The 26,854-nt window shown below is 36.7% G+C and overlaps 1 protein-coding gene across 9 annotated transcripts in view; it reads left to right on the forward strand.

The window, feature by feature from the left end:
• SLC26A7 (solute carrier family 26 member 7) overlaps positions 1 to 26,854 on the forward strand; it is a 125,452-nt gene that overhangs the window by 45,035 nt on the left and 53,563 nt on the right. For 8 of the 9 annotated variants that reach the window (XM_014853414.3, XM_070481330.1, XM_044744079.2 and 5 more), the window contains one exon: positions 3,380 to 3,544. The exons of the other annotated variant lie outside the window; for it this stretch is intronic. In XM_014853414.3, the coding sequence (XP_014708900.1) occupies positions 3,380 to 3,544 (165 nt within the window). The remainder of the gene's footprint in view (positions 1 to 3,379; positions 3,545 to 26,854) is intronic. 9 annotated transcript variants of the gene reach the window in all.

The raw sequence follows: 26,854 nt of genomic DNA on the forward strand, positions 1-26,854 counted from the left end.
CCACTCCCCACCAACATCATCACTTCACCTCTCTTTGTATGGTCTTTTACATTATGAACTGTATCTTTGTCTCTTTATTCTGCAACAATGCTGTGCCTAGCACCTAGTAGGTATTCAATAAATATTCATTGAAGAGATAAATAAATGATTTGGTACAACGTAAGAGCCAGATTGTAGACAAACTGATGGAAACTGAAACACATGCTATAGTCCATCCACTTGAGGAGTATAGTTCTTTGCTGTGCACCCTTTTCTTTTTTCACTATTTGAAGGCCACTTTCAAGAAATGGCCTGAAATCTGAGATATATTCGTTTTGTATAGAACACATGGTGTTTATAGAAGCATTATGAAATCCTGTTATGCTAATGAACCTCGATAAAGTGTGTCAAAGGTTTTCAGCATTAGCCCAGAACATCAGCATCACTACAAAGAGCTGAAATATATTGTGTGAAGTTTCTCATTAAATGTGCATGGCTAAATTTGGGGAATTGGCTAGGCAGATTAGAGTTATTATCATCTATATTATTAGTAAAAGGAGCTGATGTGGCTGTTTATTGAGTCATTAGCTTAAAAAAGTCTTTAACGTTGGTATAAAATTTAAACACTGGGCCTCCAAGCAAAATATTCTAGAAGGGCCTTCATTTCACATACTTGAAGGTCCAAGGTACTTTTGGTAACCACAGTTCTATCTGTTAAATCTCACATGTTTGCAGTCATCCTTCACATACCCAGTGATTTGTATCAGAAATGATGTCTTAAGAGTCTTGTTGACCTTTCAGAGTCAGGAATTCTCCATTTGAGGGATTTATCCTTTTCTGGGAAGATTTTTTGAAAGCACAAAAATGTGTATGAGTAGAATATTACACAAATATCTTTGGATAAGTTTTAAAGGAGGATATTCCATCTTTTTTGGTTTCTGTTGTAAGGGAGGTACACATATTTGCAACATTTGAAACGGCTGAACTCTTTTTATATCTTGTAGTTTTTCTGGACCTTTCCATTTATAACATTCAGGTTGCAGAAATGACAAAGAAGCTGCTGCTATAAGATAGTGATTTAGCTGGAGTGGTTGGTGAATCACTTCAGGTTAGGTGACCTTTGTTTCTTAGGCGTGAGAATCATTAACCTCTCTAAGTAGGTGCCAGGATTTAGGAAACAAATGAAAAACAGAGGTAAAATGGAAATGGTCTATCCAAGGCCTCCCATAAGACTTTGCTTCTCAAAACAAATGAAGATAAGATTGCTTGGCATACAGATGAGAACTTTCCAGCATTACATGTATGCGTAAAATTCCACATGTGTGAACAGTTTTCACAATTTCAAAGATTTGGATTGCTTGTATGCTGCATTTAGTTGAAATGAAAATCCAACTCTGTAGTCTTTATCTTACCCCAATAATATGATAATTTCATCCTCATGGTCTGTAAAAGTTAATGTCATAATTTGAGACGAACTTACTAGTAGAGAGATGCTTGGGAAAAATTGGTTCAATGTTTTTCTTAACTGATTGTGTTTTCAGGATGAAAATGAAGAAACTGTGAATAAGAGTTGCCAAGAAGATCGGTGTGTTCCACTTGTACCTATAATATTGATTGATTGGGTATTTCCCTCAGGACATTCTATTTTAAAAAACAGACACGTAGCTTCTGAAAAAATGTTAGTAGTAGAAGCTACTGCTTTGGGTTCCTGTGTTAACGGAAACAGATTGCCTGATTTCTACATTGGCAATCCATATTTTTTTCTGTATTACATATTGAATAAAAGGGAGCTGCTAATTTACAAACTATTCAAATATGTTTCTTTCTGCACTGGTAAATTCTTTGAAGTTTTCCAGAGTTGGAAAATGTGGGGTGGCCCATTCTATATTTTCAAAACTGGTGGCTTGTTTTCCATCCTAGGTAAATATGTATGACTCCTCACAATATTTCTGGTGCATCACATATGTCACACATTTTACAGGTTTCATGGCTCTTTCATATATTATTTCACATTCACTTTACAACAGTTCTACAAGATAAATAGCAGAGACATCACTCTAATGATTTATAGATGGTGATGTGGCTTGGAAAATTTCAGTAGGTTTTCAATAGTCACAAAGCTAGGACATGGTGGAGTCAGAATCAGAACTTTGGTCTTCAGATTTGAGCCCAGGAAACTCCACAAGTTCAGAGCATTATTGCTTTGGCCAGGAGTATTGCAATATGATAGAAATTATATATTTTGCAATTTATGCTCTGGTGGTACCAGATAGCACTTTATACTTCTCATTTTTATCCCTGTGACCTCTTGATAGAAGGAGATCTCATTGCCATTCTTTCCTCTGATTTCTTTAATAATTAATTTTATTTTCCAACAAGAATTTTAAGACCAGATCTAAATATCATAATTGACACATTAACATGACCCACTTTGTGTCCCTTTTCCAGTGTGGATACTCATGAATGTGATTTAATGTAACTTTCAAAACAGTGAGTTTTATTTTTTGCAGTTTCTGTGACTGAGTTTACACAGTTATATTCAGTCAAAGAGTGGGCTATCTCCTAAAAGTGCTGTCTCTGGCAAAGGAAGAACACTAACCATTGTAGTGTTAACAGTGAGAGAGAGGAGAGTGTTGATTCTTCCTGTCATCTTTTGCCCAGCAGAGCTCAATGCACGTCTTCTACTCAGAGTTGATGATTTTGTCTGGTCGTGAGATGGTTTGGCAAGGGAGCATGATGCTAGGAAAAGGAAGGAAATGTTTACGGAAACTGATTTTTCTACTGATACCTGGGTTTCTTAAGACATATCCCTTTAACTTATCTCTCTTTTGTTCTTCTCCATATACAAATAAGTCCTGATATCTTCTTATTGATATTGGCCCTTTAGAGCCACTTGACAGAGTATCTAGTCAAAATAGTATGTTTCCACTTTTCAGAACCTAGCAGAAACTCAAGAAATGTTTTTTTCTCCTCAGTGCTTTTGAAGTTTTAAGCCTACTGTGTGTAAAGTAGTGAATCATGTTGTTTTGATGTTTAAAAAAATTATGAATATAATCATGAAAATTTAAATTTTCTCTGCAGAATCCCATATTTTAACTGATTTGAAGCTATTTCCCTTTTTTGTAACATGTGTGATTAGGAAGAGAGAAAAAAGAAAAGTCAGTATTCAGGAAAAAATGTGTATTGACTTTCATTGAAGCATTGAAGTGGTACCCAATAACATTTGGAAAGTCTTAGAACCTAGTAATGTTCTCAAGAAAACTCAAGATATTGAATACATAATATTTAAGAAACCTGTTTCACATTAGTTCTCTATGTCTGTGCAAAATGAAAATAAAATATATCAGATATTAATCCCTCTAGGAACCTTGGGAAATTTCATCTTCCTTTGTCCTCTTAGGTGGCCATGTTTGTGCTACAACTGGGCAGTGCCACATTCCTGCTCACGGAGCCTGTGATCAGTGCAATGACAACTGGGGCTGCCACCCATGTTGTGACTTCACAAGTCAAGTATCTCTTGGGAATGAAAATTCCATATATATCTGGACCACTCACATTCTTTTACGTGAGTTTTCCATATGTTTTTGTTCATATATTTTCGGTGTATGTGTGTCACAAAGTAGAATTTGGTTAATTACGATACTGAGATTGTTTTTATATTAAAGTAACTTGGGCTTAAATATAGTCTTTTAGGATATTTTAAATGTGTTCTAGGGTATGAAACTAATTTAATCAGTAATATCTACTGATTTTGGAAGCAATTCTTTATAATAAACAATTGGATATAATATAATCCGGGGGAACAATTGGAAAAAAATCACGAATGTTTTTGTGAGCCAGATATGTTACCAAATTCTAATGGAAGCCATCTACTTGGTTTTAAGCCCAATTTAACAATAGTATGCTCTACCACATTCTTTCAACTCTACCACATTCTTTCTATATTGTGAGCCATGGTCTGGATCAAATCAGAGGCCTGGTCAAAATTGGTGTGTGGAGCCCCAATAGCAGACGATCAGTTATTAAAAGCAACTTGAACCTAATAGAGGAAGATGGGGCCTGTTTCAACATATTATACTAATAACACACCATTGTCGTTGGTGTCTTTTTGAAGCTGACCTAAAACCTGTGACTGCCGAAGAAGTCACATTCTATTGGAGCTTTATAAGAAAATGAATGTCTTGTTAATGATCTTGAGAGCAACCAAACTTTATTTTAATTTTACATGTAGAGGAGGAAAAAGATCTTTTCCTTCTACTCTTCCAGGTTCTCAGCTGGGGCCCCTATAACAAAAGACAGATTAACAGGAGAAAAACAAACAGAAGTTTATTAATATGTATATCTCATACATACATGAGAGAAACTTAGGGATGAGCAACTCAAAAGAGGTGGCTAGAACTTAGGCTTAAATACCATCTTCACCTAAAACAAAGGAAGAAGGGTGTGGGGGAGGCAAGTTATGGGAAGGTGGCCAGGAAAAGTACAGAAAACAAGGGTAAGGTTTGTTATACAGATTTGAAGCATCTGTTGTGATTTAGAGTAACCCTTTTCTTCCTGCTTTAGAGAGGGAGACACCTTACAAATGGAGATTTCCTTTATAAATGTAAATTTCCCCTACAAAAGGGTAACTTATACTCTGTTTTCAGAGTTTCCCTGTGTCTGCTGTTCCTCAAAATAATAAACTCAAAATAATCCTTATGCCAAAGAGGGATATTTTGGGGTGGCATATTCTGGTCTCCTAAACTGTAATACTGTAAATTAAATAATATCAATGCTTTATAACGAGAGTATTCTTATCCTTAATTTTCTTGATCTTAATGACTGAAAAGTAGCTTAATATATGGAAGTACAGAATTTATCTAATCTCTGTTATTGAGGTGGTTTGTGGTGTTTCACTATTATACACAGCCCCCCTTTCTTTGTATGTTATTGTCTGTGTCACTGATTATTTCATTAGAATAAATTCCTGTTACTGCCCAAGGGAGTCATCTGCCCACCACAAGACATGCTGATAGTCAAGAAGCAAGGTGGTAGGAGAGAAAGGGTTTTATTACAGCTTGTTAGCAAAGGGAAAGATGGCTGACTAATGTCTGAAAGAACCACCTTACAGAACAGACTACAGGCCAGTTGTGGGGGAGGGGGGCTGTTCTCTAGGTGGGGAGGCATCTGGTCCCCGGGTGGAGCAGACATCTCGTCTTCAGTTCTTGATAATCTTTTATTTTACTGGATGGGCATCAGATGCTGGAGCAACACCCTATACCCATATCTTTCAGTTGTCATTGATGATGGCTGTCAGCATAGACTCTGCCCAGTGGTCATAACATTCCTAAGGAACTCGAAGGAACAAAGTTATCAACTTATTGCAGCCAGGAGGGGCCTTAAAGTCTAAAGAGCATGTCTATTTCATGGAGGGTGCACATCCAGCTGGGTTAGTTAATCAGACGCCATTGAAAGTTACAATATGATTTATTTTCTACAGTATGGCTTCCTTTATGTCAGCCTTGTGCTGAGTCAGTATCCTTCCTAGTAATGGAATTACTGGATCAAATGGGTATAATATTTTTGCTAAATTTCAATCTGAAAAGTTACACCAGTGAATATTTTATTTTCACCTTATCATTGTCAACTCTGATTATTACTGTTTTTAAAATTTGCCATTTTGGTATGTGAAAAATAGTATCACTTATTTGTTTAAATATGTGTTTCTCTGATTAATTGGTAAAGTAGTTAATAAAGATAGTAATGTATGCAACATGGAACTGGAAGCTGATTCTGAATTTTTGTTACTTAAGTAAAATCCTACTCAGTGACTCATTCATTCCAAGAAAGCTTAAAACTAAAACAAAAGCACTGGAGCTGGCCTGGAAACAACATAACTCCAAACTCCAGATCAAACAAAATCCGAACAAGACAAAAGTAGCTGTAAGCTGTCAGGTGACTGGTCGAGGTAAGACTTTTGGTGACACCAGGTCTATACAACTGAACCAAATCTGTGCTAGATTCTGCCTTGAATGACTTCCTTATTTGTGCATGTGCCGTGTAAGGGAATGTGGGCAGGTTACAAATTGGCCTTTTCACTCATATTCACATACACAAGGTTATCCCTCGTTTCATTATGTGTGTTAAAAGAAACAGGGTAGCCTGGTATGGGAATGACATGTAGTCTTTAAGCTGGTTTCTCCAGTGACAAAGTGCATAAAATGCTATATTAAAATGTTTTGTGTATGATTTCTTTTTTCTATTTTATTTTCTTGTGAGGTAAACCGTAAGCTACTTTATCTTTGCCTTGTAGGTCAAACACTGTGTGGCTTTTGCGGAGAGGTTTCTTTTGTAAATTTTCACACTGAAAAGAAATCAGATTTAGAAATATTTTTAGATCGGTGACTTTAAATTTATGTTACAGTGGTCCTTTGGTATCTGCAGGGGCTTACTGCCAGGACCCCCAGGGATACCAAAACCCAGTATGTTTAAATCCTTTATTTGGCCCTCCTTATCCATGGTTGCATATCTGCGGATTCAACCAACTGTGGATTGGTTCAACGGAACCCACGGATATGAAGGGCAGACTGTACTCAGGTGGTGGAAGCTGCTATGCTTTGTGTTGATGGAAAATAAAGAAAAGTTGCTCTTGCTTTTCAGCGTCACAGAGCCCTGTACTGTTAGGCTGCTAGATTAGAATGATGCTTTGGTTCTTTGTCAGGGTTTCAGAATGAATGCTGTTAAGTCAATGTCAAAAATTGTGGTGATCTGGGCATTAGATTAAGAAATAAATTTTGCGGCGCCAGCCTGGTGGTGCAGCAGTTAAGTTCGCACATTCCACTTCAGCGGCCCAGGGATCACCTGCTCGGATCCCGGGTGTGGACCCACCCACCACTTGCCAAGCCTGTGGCAGGCATCCCAATATAAAGTAGAGGAAGATGGGCACAGATGTTAGCTCAGGGCTAATCTTCCTCAAAAAAAAGTAAATAAATAAAAAAGAAAAAAATAAATTTTGCATCATGCATAGGTTACCCTGGGACATTTGGGAAGTGAGTTTTGGTATAGTTAGGCTGAAGAATCTGTTGATAATGTAAATCTGAACTTGCCCCTGGATCATTTAGGTGGGATATGAAGGAGCAGAGCTGAGCTCAGCACAGAGATATAGAACAGAGGACAAAACAGAGGCCTTGGTCATCAGGTCAAAGAACCTAGAGGAGAGTCAATTAACACATTTTGGGGATTATTCACTCTTTGACTGTGTTTCCTGCTTCTGAGTTTTCACACTGTTATATACTTTTTGAAAGCTACTCAGGCTGATGAAAGACAATGTCACTGATATTCCTTGGGACATAAATTAATATCTACAATATTTGAGATTCTTGCACAATGAGCCATCACCACTCCTAATTGTCTCAGCTGGAACACTCATTTTTCTTGAAAGAATTCAGGTTTGGCCAACAAAAATGTCCATTAATTAATTCTCACAGTAGCAATCCTTACCAGCTACTTTAAGAGAAAACACAGCCTCTGCCTTTATCCTGTTCTTAGGGCACTGCAGATTGGGGGCTCTCCCTTCTGTCACTCAGACGATTTCCGCAGTATGTTCTTCCTGAGGGATGTCTGATTCTGTACTACTGAGAGAATCTAATTCTCTAGTTTGAATAGCTAAGACCTCCATCACTTTGGTTGCTCTGGGCTAGCAGATGTTCTTGCCTCAACAAAATATTTTTAGGGAGCAATTTAAATCAGGTACAGGTACAGTATGTGCTCAGCTCTGCCTTGTCAGATTATAGAACAGACTTCCAATAGGTCTTCAGAAATAGATATGACATAATACTTTTCTTTCTTCTGTGTCTGGCAGTCAGAGCACATGTCACCATTGCCAGCTAAACTCAGATGATTAGGTCACTTTTTCTCTTCTAGCAGAAAACTGTTAACCAGCTTCCTCATGTAAGGGGGCTCTCCAGAAGTGTTAAACCCTACTAAAGCTTTTGCTGGCCCTTTGAGTGTCTCTCCCAGAATTCCTGGGATCTGCATACGCAAAGGCAGCCACTGGAGTACTCTTGTGACCCACTATATCCCTAAGGAAAATGGATAGAATTAGGCCTAATTCAGCTTTTTATTTAGCCTTCCTAAATCCCTTCACATATAGTATTTTTCTTTTCCCTTCATTCTTCAAGTTTTTTCTCTAAATTCACATACTTCTAATAAAACTCTCTTTTAAAATTGTGGCCATTTTTTTTTCCTGAGGAAGATCAGCCCTGAGCTAACATCTATGCCAATCTTCCCACTTCATATATGAATCACTGCCACAGCATGGTTGATGCATGGTGTAGGTCTGTGCCCAGGATCTGAACCTGCGAACACAGGCTGCTGAAGTGGAGCACACCAAACTTAACCACTATGCCATGGGCCTGGCCCCTAAAATTATGGCCATTTCTTAATGAAATGAAAGCATTGCACATTCTTCTTCAGTTATATAATGAGTAAAAATTAGTGTTTTCTGAGTTGACTTTTAGCTCTGGTGATTTTCTTAAGGCCCATACAATCAGGTAGACACTAATTGATCTGTCTTTTCTTTTCCTTAGAAAGAGGTTACAGGGGAAAGAACTTTAGAATCTGAGAAGCCTAGATTCAGATCATACCTCCAGCCATGACCAATTGACCAAGGATCTTTGACTTCCAGTTGCCTTTCCATAAATTGATGATAATTCTACTTCTTGGGGTTCATTCCTGGAAAGAAATGCCTGGAACATAGTGTATGTTCATTAAATGGAAGCCATTATCTTTGTGCTAGTAATGAATAGTTGGATATAACAAATTAGAAATTTTTTAAAAGTGCTGTGTAAGTACTAGATACTAATGCTTTTATTCTGTAAATGACTCTTAATCAGAATGATAAATCTAAGTAATAAAACAGTTATATCTCTTTTTTGCAACTTATAAATAAAGATGAATTCAAAATTTATAAAACTTTAAAAAATAAATACGTCTGGGAAGATGATACTCCAAGCTAATAGTGAACATAAGAAAGCAGGTGTCACCATACTATATCAGACAAAGTAGACTTCAAGGCAAAACAGGTAAAGAGAGACAAAGAGGACCAGTTTATAATGATAAAAGGGACACTCCACCAAGAAGACATAACACTTATAAATATGTGTGCACCCAACACAGGAGCACCAAATTATGTAAAGAAACTACTAACAAAACTAAAAGGAGATATCAACAAGAATATGCTAATAGTAGGGGACCTCAACACCCCACTAACACCAATGGATAGATCATCCAGATAGAAAATCAACAAGGAAATTGTAGAATTAAATGAAAAATGAGGCCAGATGGACTTAATAGGTGTATATAGAACACTCCATCCAAAAACAGCAGGTTACACATTCTTCTCAAGCGCGCATGGAACATTCTCAAAGATAGACCATATGTTGGGAAATAAAGCAAGCCTCAACAAATTCAAGAGGATTGAAATAATATCAAGCATCTTTTCTGACCATAATGCTATGAAACTAGAAATCAATTACAAGAATAAAACTGGGAAAGAGACAAAGATGTAGAGATTAAACAACATGCTACTGAATGACCAGTGGATGATTGAAGAAATTAAAGGAGAAATCACATATTATCTGGAGACAAATGAAAATGAAAACATGCCATACCAACTCATTTGGGATGCAGCAAAAGTGGTCCTAAGAGGGAAATTCATTGCAATACAGGCTCACCTCAATAAACAAGAAAAATCTCAGGTAAGCAATCTCAAGCTACACTTAACAGAATTAGAAAAGGAAGAACAAACAAAGCCCAAGGTCAATAGAAGGAGGGAAATAATAAAAATTAGAGTGGAAATAAATGAAATTGAAACAAAAAGACAGTAGAAATGATCAATGAAACAAAGAGCTGGCTCTTTGAGAAAATAAACAAAATTGACAAACCCTTAGCCAAGCTCACTAAGAAAAGAAGAGAGAAGATTCAAATAAATAAAATTAGAAATGAAAGAGGAGAAATCACAGTGGATAACACAGAAATACAAAAGATTATAAGAGAATACTATGAAAAACTATATGCCAACAAATTGGATAACCTAGAAGAAATGGATAAATTCTTAGAAACATACAGCCTCCCAAAACTGAATCAGGAAGAAATAGAGAATCTGAATAGATGAGTCACAAGTAAAGAGATTGTAACAGTAATCAAAAGCTTCCCCCAAAATAAAAGTCCAGGACCAGACAGCTTCTCTGGAGAATTCTACAAACATTCAAAGAAGGCTTAATACCTATCCTTCTCAAACTACTCCAGAAAATTGAGGAAGATGGAGCACTTCCTGATGCATTCTGGGAAGCCAATATCACCCCGATCCCAAAACCAGACAAGGACAACACAAAAAAGGAAAACTACAGGCCAATATCACTGATGAACATAGACACAAAAATCCTCAACAAAATATTGGCAAACCGAATACAGCAATATTAAAAAGATCATACACCATGATCAGGTGGGATTAATACCAGGGACGGTTCAACATCTGCAAGTCAATCAACGTGATATACCACATTACAAAATGAGAAACAAAAACCATGTGATCATCTCAATAGATGCAGAGAAAATATTTGACAAGATCCAACATCCATTTACGATAAAAACTCAACAAAATGGGTATAGAAGGAAAGTACCTCAACATAATAAAGGCCAAATATGACAAACCCACAGCCAACATCATAGTCAATGGGGAGAAACTGAAAGCCATCCTTCTGAGAACAGGAACAAGACAAGGGTGCCCACTCTCACCACCCTTATTCAACATAATACTGGAGGTTTTGGCCAGAGCAATTAGGCAGGAAAAAGAAATAAGAGGAATCCAAACAGGCGATGAAGAAGTGAAACTCTCACTGTTTGCAGACAACATGATCTTATATATAGAAAACCCTAAAAAATCCATCAGAAAGCTACTAAAAGTAATCAACAATTACAGCAAAGTTGCAGGGTACAAAATCAACTTATATAAATCAGAAGCATTTCTATACTCTAATAATGAAATAATAGAAAGAGGACTCAGGAACACAATCCCGTTGACAATCACAAGAAAAAGCATAAAATATCGTGGGATACGTTTAACCAAGGAAGTGAAAGACCTATACAATGAAAACTACAAGACTTTCCTGAAAGAAATTGATGATGACATAAAGAGATGGAAAGACATTCCATGCAAATGGATTGGAAGAATAAACATAGTTAGAATGCCCATACTACCTAAAGCAATTGATGGATTCAACACAATCCCAATCAGAATTCCAATGACATTCTTCACAGAAATAGAACAAAGAATCCTAAAATTCATATGGGGCAACAAAAGACCCTGAATTGCTGAAGCAATCCTGAGCAAAAAGAACAAAGCTGGAGGCATCACAATCCCTGACTTCACAATACACTACAAGGCCATAGTGATCAAAACAGCTTGGTACTGGTACAATAACAGGCATACAGATCAATGGAACAGAATTGAAAGCCCATAAATAAAAACCACACATCTATGGACAGCTAATCTTTGACAAAGGAGCTGAGAGCATACAGTGGAGAAAAGGAAGTCTCTTCAACAAATGGTGTTGGGAAAACTGGACAGCCACATGTAAAAGAATGAAAATCTACCATTCTTTCACACATTCACAAAAATAAGCTCGAAATGAATCAAAGACTTACAGGTAAGACCTGAAACCATAAGATTTCTAGAAGAAAATATAGGCAGTACACTCTTTGACATCAGTCTTAAAAGGATCCTTTTGTACACCATGTCTTCTCAGACAACAGAAACAATAGAAAGAATAAACAAATGGGACTTCATCAGACTGAAGAGCTTCTACAAGGCAAGGGAAACCAGGATTGAAACAAAAACACAACCCACCAACTGGGAAAAAATATTTTCAAATCATATACTCGACAAAGGGTTAATCTCCATAATATATAAAGAATACACAACTCAACAACAAAAAATCAAATAACCTGATCAAAAAATGTGCCAGGGATATGAACAGACATTTCTCCAAAAAAGATATACAGATGGCCAATAGACCTAGGAAAAGATGCTCATCATCACTCATCATCAGGGAAATGCAAATCAAAACTACATTAAGATATCACCTTACATCTGTTAGAATGGCTAAAATAGCCAAAACAAAAAATAACAAATGTTGGAGAGGTTGTGGAAAAAAAGGAACCCTCATACACTGCTGGTGAGAATGCAAACTGGTGCAGCCACTATGGAAAATAGTATGGAGATTTCTCGAAAAATTAAAAATAGAAATACCACATGACTCTGCCATCCCACTACTGGGTATCTATCCAAAGAACTTGAAATAGTTAATTCAAAGAGACCCATGCACCCCTATGTTGATTGCAGCATTATTCACAGTAGCCAAGACGTGGAAGCAACCTAAGTGCCCATCGACTGATGATTGGAAAGAAGATATGGTATATATAGACAATGGAATACTATTCATCCATAGTAAAGGATAAAATTGTCCCATTCAAAACAACATGGATGGACTTTGAGAGTATTATGTTAAGTGAAATAAGCCAGATAGAGAAAGACAATGTCTGTATGACTCCACTCATATGTGAAAGTTAAACACGTGGACAAAGAGAACAGATTAGTGGTTACCAAGGGAAAGGGAGGATGGGGGGTGGGCACAAAGGGTGAAGGGGCACACCTATAATATGACTGACAAGTAATAATGTACAACTGAAATTTCACAATGTCGTAAGCTATCATAACCTCAACAACAAAACCCAAAAAATATACATCTGCTATTAATGAGGGTTGATCATCAGAACTGAAGAAAAGTTATGTTTTTAGTTTGTCTATTCAGCTCATGCCCCCCTCCGCAGTTACAAACCCATTTAATAAATTATACATAGGGTTGCAATATCTTTAAAAATAAGCAGAAGCAATAATATTACAAAGGTCACTTCTGACTTGGGACCCTGGCTCACCAGTTAAATCATTTTATTCCCTTTTGTTCTTAAGATTCAAGTATTTGACTGGTAGTTGGTTTCCCACACAGAGAAGAGGGAAAAGTTTAATTCTTCTCTAGAATTAAAAAAAAAACAACTATTTTTTTAAACTGAGAAATAATGGTGTATCTTTTTATTAGAAAAGATGTTTTCCCCAAAAGGCATAATAAAAATTATAAGAATTCCTAATTCATATTAGCACATGTAGGTTTCTTTGAGATGGCGCCAGTGTCTCTGCCTATAACAGCCTATGATAAATTTGTCAGAGCTAGTTTCACTGGCATGGCTTTGTACTAGTACTGTTCTAAGTAATTATGTGCAGTGCTGTACATTAAACCGAAGAGCACAAGGCAAGTTTGGCAATATATTCAACTACCCCTTTTGGAGGGTTTTATTTCCTTCCTTGATAATGATGGGTTTCAGAACTGGAAAGCAATTTCACTCCCACCTCCATCCCTGAAGTACAAGCAAAGCACTTTTCTGGTTTGGACATCCCTGAAGGCTGCAAAGCAGGAAACAGAATGTTAATAAAACGGGATAGAAAGGTCAGAAGGAAATCAGAGCCAGTGAAACATTTTCTTTTATGGAGAATGAGGTCACAATTAAATACATACAAATGAGGTTTATATGTGGAGAACAAGTCTACTGTGAAGACACAGGCCCTCTGCGATTTCTGAATCGAGAACACACTTTGGGGGTTTATGAAAGCCCACATTTTCTCTGCAGTTATTGTGACATTTCTATTGTGAGTTGCAGGGATGTTCCATACATCCTGAAAAATGGACAGAATAAACTGAAGGGAAGAGAAAAGGAATGTTCATCTGCAGCTTGATTCAATCAGTGATACTGGGAATAGAAAATGGGGCAGGTTTAATTTGGATACATAACAATTATATGGGAATTTGTAACAGGGGTTACTTTAAAATTCTAAATCAGAGGGCAAATATGCCACTCAACCATGTTGGGATAAGCTCTTTCCATCCCCCACAATTCACTGAAAAATGCATCACCACAAAATCCGGTGCTCAAGTAATTCAACTTAGTTTTCTAAACAAAGGATGGCTGGGTGCCAACCTGGGCTTTGGCACACTTGGTTGTGCGTCTTGTCCAAGTGCGTTTCATGTACCCATGTTGTCTCTAACCATGTAACATACCATACTCCCCTTAGATCACATTTTGGTCTGAGACTTAATTTATTCCTTAAAGCAATAGTGATTGAATTTATTCCCAGTGTGAGAAGGAGTTATTGATCAGGAATTTATATGTACTGTAAAAAATAATAGAATAGTGTGTGTTTTGGGGGGCTTTTTGTTTATACTCATGAAAACACAGCCTTGGGTTGAGAGATCAGTAGTTCTCTTGTTTTTCTATTTGTTCATGATACTTTAGGAAGTAGAGGGATTTGGGGAGCTTGATCTTAACAATACCCATTCTAAAATGTTTGATGACGTAATGATACGTAGGCAAAGTTTCTAGGAGACATCAAATTCTTAAGAACAGAGAGAACTTGTTCTAGCATCAATTTTGGAAAGATCAGGGATGGCTTTAGGGGTCCCTAAGCAGGAATCTAGGTCTACTTAGAAATGGGATTCAAAGTTAAGTTGAAAGCAAGCTGGGGCAGGGAGAGGGCATGTCTGGGCAATTGTAGCTCCTGTTTAAAGGCTCCAAGGATGTGAAAGCTGCCTTAAAGAACAAAAGCCAGGGCTGACAGCAGACTTTAGTCTCCCAAAATGGGAGAGTTGGAGGCTTCAAAACCAGCGATGTTCAACGGAATAATCTGGGAAGATTTTATAAGCTACACATGGATGGGAAGAGATTAGTATGTATCCTCGATTCAGGAACCACTAGAATAGATTTACTCAGCAAATATTTATTGACCACCTCATAGGCATTGAGGATGCAGTTGAGAAATAACATCCGTTTTCCCATTGAGTTTTATCAAAATACTGAGGAGGGATGTGAATTAGGGTGGGAGAAGAAAAACAAATTGGTGAACAAGATAGCCTCAGATAGTGTTAATGAAGGAGACCAGGTAGTTATTGAAGGCTGGTAATGTGAGAGAGTGAAGGGGAAATGATAATGCTCACCTTGTATTAAGTTGGAAATTAAATGAGTCATTGCATATAAGATGGCTAGCCTAGTGCCTGGAAATATTAATTCCCCCACTTTTCTACAAAGTGATGAAGTTTAAACCCTGTTTCCCATTCTTTCTACCCCAATCTGCCCTCCCCTCATCTGCTTGTGGTAGAGAAAATATGAAAATTCTCCTTCATTCAGGTTGGAGAGAAGGAATTAGGGTGAACGCACTGCATAGATACAAGTAGTCTGTCACCAAATATATATATGTTAAGAAAAAACAGTCACTATCCCTGTACTTAAAGTGTTTAGAATCAATTTGGCAGGCCTTATTGCTTCCCTTGTACCAACATGATTCTGCTGCTGATGTTGAAGTCACAATGCTGGGGGTGGGAAGAGCTTGTTTGCCTGAGAAGCTGCCAGGTGCCATTGAATCCTACCACTAAAGACCAAAATAAAAGACTTCAGGCTCCATGGTAGTCTTCCCTTCAAAGGGGTGACATCTCCCCTCCATATCCCAAGGAGAAAGGAAGCACCAGGAAGTTTGGAAAAATCATTTGGTGGACTTAAGGAAGAGAATAATGAGTGAGGCGTTGATAAAATGGTGAAAGTGCTGGTTTAAGGATTCAGAAAGCCTGTGTAACCATCTTGAATGTCACTCACAAGCCAAGTCACCTGGGGCAAGTCACTAGTTGGAGCCTTGGTTTGTACCTCTATAGAATGAGTGTGTGCAACTGGTTGGTATGTAAGTTCTTTCTGGCTCTCATAAGTATCTTCTTCTAAATATGGCCTTTGTTGAAATCCTTATCACAGCTATCCACCATGCCTATTTATCCATGACAGACACTTAAACAGATACTAATCGTTTAGTAACTGTTACTAAAAGCTCTCCATTTAGTTTCATTTTTGTGTTTTAAAATACTTCTATCTTGGTTAACTTGAAGAGGGGGGAATTTACTGGGAAATATATATGATTCCAGAAGCAAAAACTCTGAAACCCTTTTGCCCTCTATATTAGAGGGCTGCTATAACAAATTACCATAGACTGGGTGGATTAAAGAACAGAAATTCATTTTCTCACAGTTCTGGAGGCTAGAAGTCAAAGACCAAGGCAGCAGCAGGGTTGGCTTCCTCTGAGGCCTCTCTCTTTGGCTTGCAGATGGCTGCCCTATTGCTGCCTCTTCAAGATGGTCCCTCTGTGCGTGCACATCCCTGGTCCTAATCTCCTCTTCTCATAAGGACACCAGTTGGGTTGGACTACGGCCCACTCTAATGGCCTCATTTTAACTGAATTACCTCTTTAAAGGCCCCATCTCCCCAAACAGTCACATTATGAGGTACTGGGGAGTAGGGCTTCAACATATGAATTTTAGGGGAACACAATTGTGTCTGTAATACCCTCTTTGAGTTGTCGCAGATGTGAGAAGGATTTGACTTGGTAACTGTGTTAGTGTCCTGTGACTACTGTACCAAATTACTATAAACCTGGTGACTTAACACATAGAAATTGATTCTCACATTTTTGGAGGCTAGAAGTCCAAAAGCACAGTGTCAACAAAGCCATGCTCCCACTGGAAGTTCTAGAAGATCCTTCCTTGTCTCTTTGGGCTACTGATGGTTCTAGGCATCCCCTGGTTTGCAACTGCATCACACCAAACTCTCCGTCTGTCTCTACATGGATTTCCCTTCTGTTTTAGTGTCTTCTCCTCTTCTGTCTCTTGTAAGGGCATTTGTCATTGGATTTTAGACACGTCTGTGTGCAGATTGTGTGAAATGTGTTTTGAGACCAAAGTCTGAACATGGTAGCAAGCAAGTATAAATGTTACCATTTTTTCTGGAGCTAGTCCTGGTTACGTGGTTGATGACTGACTCAAAGTCATATATTCAGAGTTAAAACTCATAGATTACAGGTTAGTACTTTATACCTACTATAAAGTAGCATGCTGACAGATTTATTAAAGTTTGCTGATTGCACTATACTCTTGTTTCTCTAGTGAATCAAAAACCTATTTATGGCAGATTATTGATACAAAGATAGCACAGGAATGATAGATGATAATAATAGAGGGTTTACATGTTCTCTTTGACATAGAAGTATATATTAGAATGTTCTATGTGGTCCCTTTATTGATAGTTCTTTAAAAATATGCTCATCATTGCTACTGAAGAATTGTCAATAATGTTATATACTTAAAATATTAAAATCAGGGGCTGGCCCCGTGGCTGAGTGGTTAAGTTCATGCACTCTGCTTCGGCAGCCCGGGGTTTCACAGGTTTGGATCCTGGGTGCAGACGTGGCACAGCTCATCAAGCCATACTGAGGCAGCGTCCCCCCATGCCACAACTAGAAGGACCCACAACTAAAAATATACAGCTATGCACTGGGAGGCTTTGGGGAGAAAAAGGAAAAATAAAAAAAATCTTAAAAAAAAATCATTTTTTCAATCATGAGGATTTCATTATAGCAAAACCTAGAGCAACTAGAATGCTGGTGAAAGGGATATTTTGGTTGAAAGAATTTTCTGGTTAGTTGAGTGTTGAGCAGAAGGCCCATTTAGTTTTTAACAGTTGTTAATATTTCTAAACATTTAACGTCTTTCTGTTTGCTTCCTGAAGTTTAACAGAGAGGATATAATTTAGATTTTTCTCCATGCACAGGTTTTTCTATGCAGGGCCTTGTTTAGAATTTCAGTAATTCAGTGAGAAACTACTAAATGTCTATGCCCCAGAAAGTTTTTTTTTTTTTTGTATTGTGGTAACATTGCTTTATAACATTATATAAAGTTCAGGTGTACATCATTATATTTCAATTTCTGTGTAGAATACGTCATGTTCTCCAGCCAAAGACTAATTACAATCCATGACCACAAATGTGTGCTTAATCACCGATTATGCTCCCCTCCCTCCCCCTTCCTCTCTGGTAACCAGGAATCCAGTCTGGATCTCTATGGGATTGTTTGTTGTTGTTTTTAATCTCCTACTTATAAGTAAGATCACATGGTATTTGACTTTCTCCCTCTGACTTATTTCGCTTAGCGTAATACCCTTAAGGTCCATCCATGTTGTCACAAATGGCCGGATTTCATCATTTCTAAAGGCTGAGTAGTATTCCATTGGGTATACATACCACATCTTCTTTATCCATTCGTCCCTTGATGGGCACCTAGGTTGCTTCCAAGTCTTGGCTATTGTGCAATGAACATAGGGGTGCATGTATCTTTACGCATTCGTGTTTTCACGTTCTTTGGATAAATACCCAGCAGTGGGATAGCTGGATCATATGGTAGATCTATTCTTAATCTTTTGAGAAATCTCCACACTGTTTTTCATAGTGGCTGCACCAGTTTGTACTCCTACCAGCAGTGTACGAGGGTTGCCTTCTCTCCACATCCTCTCCAACACCTATTTCCTGTCTTGTTAATTAAAGCCATTCTGACAGGAGTGAGGTGATATCTCACTGTAGTTTTGATTTGCCTTTCCTTGATAGTTAATGATGTTGAACATTTTTTCATGGGCCTGTTGGCCATTTGTATGTCTTCTTTGGAGAAATGTCTGTTCAGATCTTTTACCTATTTTTTAATTGAGTTGTTAGATTTTTTGTTGTTGAGCTGTATGAGTTCTTAGTATGTTTTGGATATTAACCCTTTATCAGATATATGGTTTGCAAATATCTTCTCCCAGTTGTTAGATTGTCTTTTTGTTTTGTTGATGGTTTCCTTTACCATGCAGAAACTTTTTAGTTTTATGTAGTCCCTTTTGTTTATCTTTTCTATTAGCTCCCTGCCTAGTCATGAATCGTACATGAAAATATGCTGCTAATACTAATGTCGAAGAGTGTGCTGCCTATTTTTTCTTCTAGAAGTTTCATGGTTTCAGGTCTTACATTCAAGACCTGAATCCATTTTGAGTTAATTTTTGTGTATGGTGTAAGGTAATGGTCTACTTTCATTCTTTTGTATGTGGCTGTCCAGTTTTCCCAACACCATTTATTGAAGAGACTTTCCTTTCTTCATTGTATGCTCTTGGCTCTCTTGTCAAAAATTAACTGTGCATAGATGAGTGGGTTTATTTCTGGGCTCTCAGTTCTGTTCCATTGATCCGTGTGTCTGTACCATGCTCTTTTGGTTACTATAGCTTTGTAGTATGTTTTGAAAGCAGGGAGTGTGATACCTCCAACTTTGTTCTTTTTCTTCACAATTCCTGTGGCTATTCAGGGTCTTTTGTTGTTCTATAGAAATTTTAGGATTCTTTGTTCTATTTCTGTGCAAAATGTTATTGGAACTTTGGTAGGGATTGCAGTGAATCTGTAGATTGCTTTAGGAAGTATGGACCTTTTAACTATGTTGATTCTTCCAATCCAAGAGCACAGAATATCTTTCCATTTCTTTGTGTCTTCAATTTCTTTCAACAATGTTTTATAGTTTTCAGTGTACAGATCTTTCACCTCTTTGGTTAAGTTTATTCCTAGGTATTTTATTCTTTTTGTTGCAGTTGTAAATGGGATTGTATTCTTAATTTCTCTTTCTGTTCCTTGGTTGCTAGTGTGTAGAAACACAACTGAGTTTTGTATATTGATTTTGTGTCCTGCAACTTTACCTTATTCATTTATTATTTCTCAAAGTTTTTTGGTGGATGCTTTAGGGTTTTCTATAGATAAAATCATGTCATCTGCAGATAGTGACAGTTTCATATCTTCCTTTCTGCTTTGGATCCTTTTTATTTCTTTTTCTTGCCTTATTGCTCTGCTTAGGACTTCCAATGCTGTTTAAAATAAGATTGGTGAAAGTGAGCATCCTTGTCTGGTTCCTGTTCTTAGAGGGATAGCTTTCAGTTTTTCTCCATTGAGAATGATATTAGCTGTGGGTTTGTCATATATGGCCTTTCTTATGTTAAGGTACTTTCCTTCTATAACCATTTTATTCAGAATTTTTATCATAAATGGATGCTATATCTTGTCAAATGCTTTCTCTGCTTCTCTTGAGAGGATCCTGTGATTTTTATTCTTCATTTTGTTAATGTAGTGTATCACCTGGATTGATTTGCAGATGTTGAACCATCCTTGCTTTCCTGGAATGAATCCTACTTGTTCATGGTATATGATCTTTAATGTATTTTATATTCAATTTGCTAGTATTTTGCATTGGTATTTCTGCATCAGAGTTCATCAGTAATATTGGCCTGTAATTTTCTTTTTTATTTTGTCCCTGTCTGGTTTTGGTAACAGGGTAGTGTTGGCTTTGTAGAATGAGTTAGGAAGCATCCTCTCCTCTTGTATTTTTTGGAAGAGTCTGAGAAGGTTATGTATTAAGTTCTTTGAATGTTTGGTAGAATTCACCAGGGAAGCCATTTGGTCCAGGACTTTTATTTTTTGGAAGGTTTTTGATTACTGATTTGATATTTTTACTGGTGGTTTGTCTATTCAAATTCTCTATTTCTTCTTGATTCAGTTTTGTAAGGTTGTATGATTCTAAGAGTTTATCCATTTCTCCTAGATTATCCACTTTGTTGGCTTATAGCTTTTCATAGTATTCTCTTATAATCTTTTGTATTTCTGAGGTGTCCATTGTAATTTCTCCTCTTTCATTTCTGATTTTACTTGTTTCAGCCTCTCTTTTTTCCTCATGGTGAGTTTCGCTAAAGGTTTGTCAATTTTATTTATCTTTTCAAAGAACCAGAGCTTGGTTTCATTGATTTTCTTCTATTTTTTTTTTTTTGGTCCATATTTCATTTATTTCTTCTCTGATTTTTACTATATCCTTCCTTGTACTGATTTTGGGCTTTGTTCTTCTTCTTCCATTTTCTTTAGATACACTGTTAGATTGTTTATTTGAGATTTTTCTTATTTGTTGAGGTAGGCCTAAATTGCTATAAACTTCCCTCTTAGAACTGCTTTTGCTGTATCCCATAGATTTTGGCATGTCATATTTTCATTTTCATTTGTCTCTAGGTATTTTTTGATTTCTCCTTTGATTTCTTCATTGACCCAATCATTATTCAGTAGCATTTTGTTTAATCTCCACGTATTTGTGGCTTTTCTGTTTTCTTCCTGCAGTTGATTTGTAGTTTCATACCTTTGTGGTCAGAAATGATGCTTGGTATTATTTCAGTCTTCTCAAATTCATTGAAACTTGTTTTGTGGCCTAATATGTGATCAATCCTGGAGAGTGTTCCAAGTGCATTTGAAAAGAATGTGTGTTTTGTGGGTTTTGGATGGAATATTCTGTGTATATCTACTAAGTCCTTCTGGTCTAATGGGTTGTTTAAGGCCAGTGTTTCCTTCTCGATCATCCATTCAGGTGCTCTGTCCATTGGTGTAAGTGGAGTGTTAAATTCCCCTACTATTATTGTGTTACTGTCTGTTTCTCCTTTTATATCTGTTAATAATTGCTTTATATATTTAGCTGCTCCTATGTTGGGTGCATAGATATTTACAAGTGTTATATCCTCTTGTTGGATTGTTCTGTTTATCATTGTGTAGTGCCCTTCTTTGTCTCTTGCTACAGTTTTTGTTTTAAAGTCTCTTTTCTCTGATATAAGTATTGCTACCCCAGCTTTCTTTTTATTCTCATTTGCATGGAGTATTGTTGTCCATCCCTTCACTTTCAGTTTGTGTGTGTCTTTTGGTCTGAAGTGTGTCTCTTGTATGCAGCATATATATGGGTCTTGTTTTTCTATCCAATCAGCCATCCTATGCCCTTTGATTGGATCCTTTAGTCCATTAACATTTAAAACAGCTCTTTATAAGTAAATACTTATTGCCATTTTGTTACTTTTTTTTCTGGGTGTTTTAGTAGTTATTCTCTTTTCCTTTCTTCTTCTTTAGCTCTCTTCTCTTGTGGTTTGATGGCTAGCAGAAATGATTGAAAGAGTATGAACTCGTTTGTTTTTTTTTAAACTAAATTCTGAATATAAGTGTTTTTAGGTTTGGATTTTGCTTCATTCTTATAAAAGGAGAGTTTTTGAAAATCTGATTTACATCAGATAGGATATATCAAAGACGGATTCCTTGAAATTACTGTAGTAGTATCAATGCCTTTCAAATAATAGAACCTCAATAAGCATGTTGAATGAATAAATAAATGATAACTTCAAATCCCCTTAATATGATATAGCCCAAGTATTGATAGTGAGACAAGAAGAGTCTTGGTCCTTCCTCTTCTTGTCATTGTACTTTTTCAGGGTAAAATCTACTCCTGTTCACAGATTTATTGTTACTATTACTGTGTTAGACAAAAGTCTTCCCTCATTCAACAATATCTATTGAGTGCCTGCTGTCTGTGGGATGCTGTTCTAGGAGTTGGGAATCCATCAGGGAAAAAAATTATAAAGAATGGCCAAATCAGATAAAAACACATTATATAAATAAATTGTGTGTGTGTGTGTGTGTATTTACATGTTCATTAAGTGCTCCAGGAGTCTCCCCTCTAAATAAAATAATATGAAGCAACATGTACTAAGGATAGTCTATTTTCATTCTTTGAAATATCTCAAAATAGATTCATTTATACATATCAATATTTTTCATTTTGTGTCGTTATAATTAATGGTCAATTTTAAGAACTCGTATTATAGTCTCAAAATGAGCTAAACTCCTGTTTTATTAAGCAGATTGGTCAGTTCTGATGAAATAGTTTACTTATTTATCCATACAAGCATAAACTATCTTTGCTTCTCTGAGATCTGGGAAGTGAGTGATGATCTTCAATAGGAATTTTTATCTGCTAGAGCTTAGTGTGTGATAGCATACTCAGAAGACTGGATTTATACTAGAAATGAGACATTTTAATGTGTGCTTAGGATGCCTAGATCTATATTAAATGAGCCTATGGAATTACGTGTGTGTGCATGTGCATCCTTATCCCTGTCCCCATCTCTATCTGTCCCCATATGCCATCCATCTCCTTAGCTGTAACTTCTCTATGTGGGTCCACATAACAGTCATTAGCATGGCATTCCTCATCAGCCTACTTTTCTATTGTGTTCTACATGCTGGTTGTAACAAGCCTCTGCCAACCTCCATGTTCTTTTGGAGCATTTTGTGAGATGTGCTTTACTCTACATGTTGTGGTTTAATCCAGACAGACAATAAAAACCCTGGGGGATTTTCTCATTCCATTCATTCTGGGACGGTCATTTTTATTACTGCAAACACATGTTCTCAAAATGCACAGTACAGCAAGTTTGGTATGGCTTGGGAGTTTTGCATATTTTCCCCCTTCTTATACTGGCATACTTATAATACCATGGATAAAACAGAAAACAGAAGGAATAATTCTCTAAATGCTTTAAAACATTTGGATGTTTGGTTTTTTCCTGACAAATCATCTGAGTGATATTCTCAAATTTATCCTTGCATCATGATAAACCATGAGAAAGCTATGTATTTGAACAAAATTTTCTTGACATCCTTCTAACCCCATTCCCCATAAAATTTAATTCGGTGAGTAGCATTTTAGATTTTTGTCCTGTGCTTTGAGAAAGGAGTAACTAAGAAGTGGAACCTGTTCCTTCACTTGCTGTGAGAATTCTGTGAGCAATTATCATCCACAACATAGAGAGACAGAGAGGAAAAATATTATCTGCATTTCAGATAACTATGATATTTTAGTACCTAATTTTCTTTTCAAGTAGTATGGAATAAAATAGAATACTTTGAAAAAGATAACAAGTAAAGCTATCTGACCCCTAAGTTATTCCTTAGTGTATCTGATTATGCAAGTGGGTTTTTGTTGTTGTTGTTGTTGTTTTAACTGTGTGGACAAAGGGGATTCTGGATTACCTACATTACCCTGATCTCTTGCACCCAGCAAGGCCTCATTTTAACTGAGTACATTTTCTTTGTTTGCAAGAGTTACAGTGTTAATGATAATGTTTAATATAAAATTCAGGTTTGGATAGTCTCATCTCCCAGAAGAGATCAGATCCTTCCTGATCTCTGGAGCAGATGGGTTGAGTCCTTTGACTGGGAAACCTACTGAGTGGAATTTTAAGAGATGCTAAGGAACATAGTCTACATAAGTTCTTTTGACCTAATATTTTTAGTTGTAGTCAAATTATATTTGAGATGCTAAGAGTGGAGGGCAAAGAACACCAAGACGTTGGGCTACTATAAGAATAGTCCATGTGCTTAAGTAAAAACTAGTTTTTGGGGCTGGCCCAGTGGCTGAGAGGTTAAGTTCCTGCACTGTGCTTAGGCAGCCCATGGTTTTGCTGGTTCGGATCCTGGGCGCGGACATGGTACCTCTCGTCAGGCCATGCTGAGGTAGTGTCCCACATGCCACAACTAGAAAGACTCACAACTAAAATATACAACCATGAACTGAGGGGATTTGGGGAGTAAAGGCAGAAAAAAAAAAGATTGGCAACAGTTGTTAGCTCAGGTGCCAATCTTTAAAACAAAAAACTAGTTTTTATCCCCTGAAACTATACTCGAGACATGTGCTGTGGACAAATAGAAATGAGATTCAGATTCAGAATGTTCCAAGAGAAGGGGGGAGCTGAGACATGTTGAAGAGAAGCATGAAGGCCTAATTAAAACCTATAAAATTATATAAATAATGTACCTTTATAAGAGAGAATATGGAAAATATAGATAAGCACAAACATCTCTGTACACAGAGCTATTAACATTCCAAACGTATCCAGAGATATTTAAAGTATGAAATTTTATTTCATTAAAAAAATACCTGTATTAGTTTGCTAGGGCTGCCATAACAAATACAAACAATTGGGTGCCTTGAACAATACAAATTTATTTCTCACAGTCTTGGAGTCCAGAAGTCCAAGCTCAAGTTGTCGGTAGGTTTGATTTCGTCTGAGACGCCTCTTCTTGGCTTGCAGATGGGAACCTTCTCACTGTGTCTTTCCTGTGTGTGCATGCATGTCTGTGTCCTAATGTCTTTTTATAAGTACACCAGTGACAGGGGATTAGGGACCACCCGTGTGACCTCATTTTACCTGAATTACCTCTTTAAAACCTTATCTCATTATGAGGTGCTGGGGGTTAGGACTTCAACATGTGGATTCGGGAGGGACACAGTTCAAGCCCGTAACAGTGATCAAACCATACATATTTGAAATCTGCTTTTCCCACTTAGCACCATACCAGGAACGCCTTTTCATGTCAATGAATATACGTACAGTCTAACATTGTGTTTAATGGACATAGACGATTTTGTTGTGTATGTGACCTAGTGAATTGTCATTTCCCCTGCTGCTGTACTCCTTAAATGCTTTCAACTTCTCATTTGCTATTTTAAACAATGCTTCAGTGAATATCCTCGTAACAAGGTCTTGCCACATGAGCTTATGTTTATAGCTTAATTTTCCTAAAGTACAGCTACTGAGGCAAAGGGTAGAACATTTGGAAGTTTGTGATACGTTTTATCAGATCACCAAAAGATTGCACCGAATTATACTCACATGGGCAGTATAGAAGAATTCCCATTTCTTCCCCTAAATTTCAGCAACACCGAGTATTATCATTCAAAAATCACTAATAATATGATTAAAGGAAAAATCCTTTTTATTATTGTTTGAATTTACATTTCTTTGATTACTAGGGTGGTTGAGTCTTTGTTCATATGTTTACTGACCTTTTGCATTTCTTTCGTTAGTTGTGTATTTATGTCTCTGCCCATTTTAAAATAATTTCTATGACTTTCTACATTTCTATGACTTCAGTTTTTTATATTTAACCCCTCTAGAATTTATTTTATTTTGCTTAATTTTGTTTCAAACACGGTATATTGGATAATCTTTTCTAGAACACAACTGTTGTATCTTTCTGGGTTTTGTTTGCTTTCCAGTTTTTCTTATATATTTTTATATTAGTGTCATGTTGTTTTAATTGGTATTCTATATACATATGTATATAGGTTGTATTAGCCCATTGATATTCTTCTCTTTTAAAATTTTCTTAGCTATTCTTGTGCATGTAATATATATATATGAATTTGAGTATCACTGTGTTAATTTTCCAGACAATAAAATTATAGTTGAGTTTCTTTTTGTCAAACATTTATGGAGAACCAGGATTGGATTTAAGCTAGTTATTATTTTTCCCTTTTGCCACTCAATTTGGGGTTCTTTAAAATCTCACCTTGTTTTTTTGATGTGAGTAGACCAGATGCTCATGTAATTATCAACAAGATCCTAAGTTGTTGAGCAAAATGTTACCAGCAGTTAGTTGAATAGATATAGGCTTTCAGTTTTAGAAAGGGCTTTCATTTTATTCTTTTCTTTGCATTTATCCTACTTCTGCCAAGTCAGATTTTCCAAAGTTACCAAGACTGAGTGTCTAATATAAATGTTTTATACTGTCTTCCTAATTTCAAGCACATTTTTTGATGTAGGCATAATTTCAAATAGACTTGCTTACTTTTAAAGAGTAGTTTTTCAGGAAGTCATACACTCTTTTTTCTCACATTATGTGCTTTAAGTTTTACAAACTTGCTCTTTAGGCAGAACATTTTCCCTAGACTCCTTCCCCACACCTCCTCCATGATCGATAACCTGGCTAATTCCTGTTTATCTTACTTGGGGAGGGCTCCCCTGACCACTGACACCTCAAAGACACATAGACTTTAGCTTCCCCTTCCATGTCCATAGCATTTTACTGCACTAATTTATTACTTTAATTAGCAAATCCTGCACTAGACTGTAAGCTCCATGAATACTGAGACTTACCCAAATTGTTCACCACTGTAGACCTAGAACTGAGCATAGTGCAATATGTGGCAATAAACAAATAAACAAAATACTGAATGACTGAGAACACAGTATTATTTTACATTAAGCCAAA

Source organism: Equus asinus, chromosome 12, assembly GCF_041296235.1.
Source record: "Equus asinus isolate D_3611 breed Donkey chromosome 12, EquAss-T2T_v2, whole genome shotgun sequence".
In the NCBI taxonomy this organism is placed as follows: Eukaryota; Metazoa; Chordata; class Mammalia; order Perissodactyla; family Equidae; genus Equus; species Equus asinus.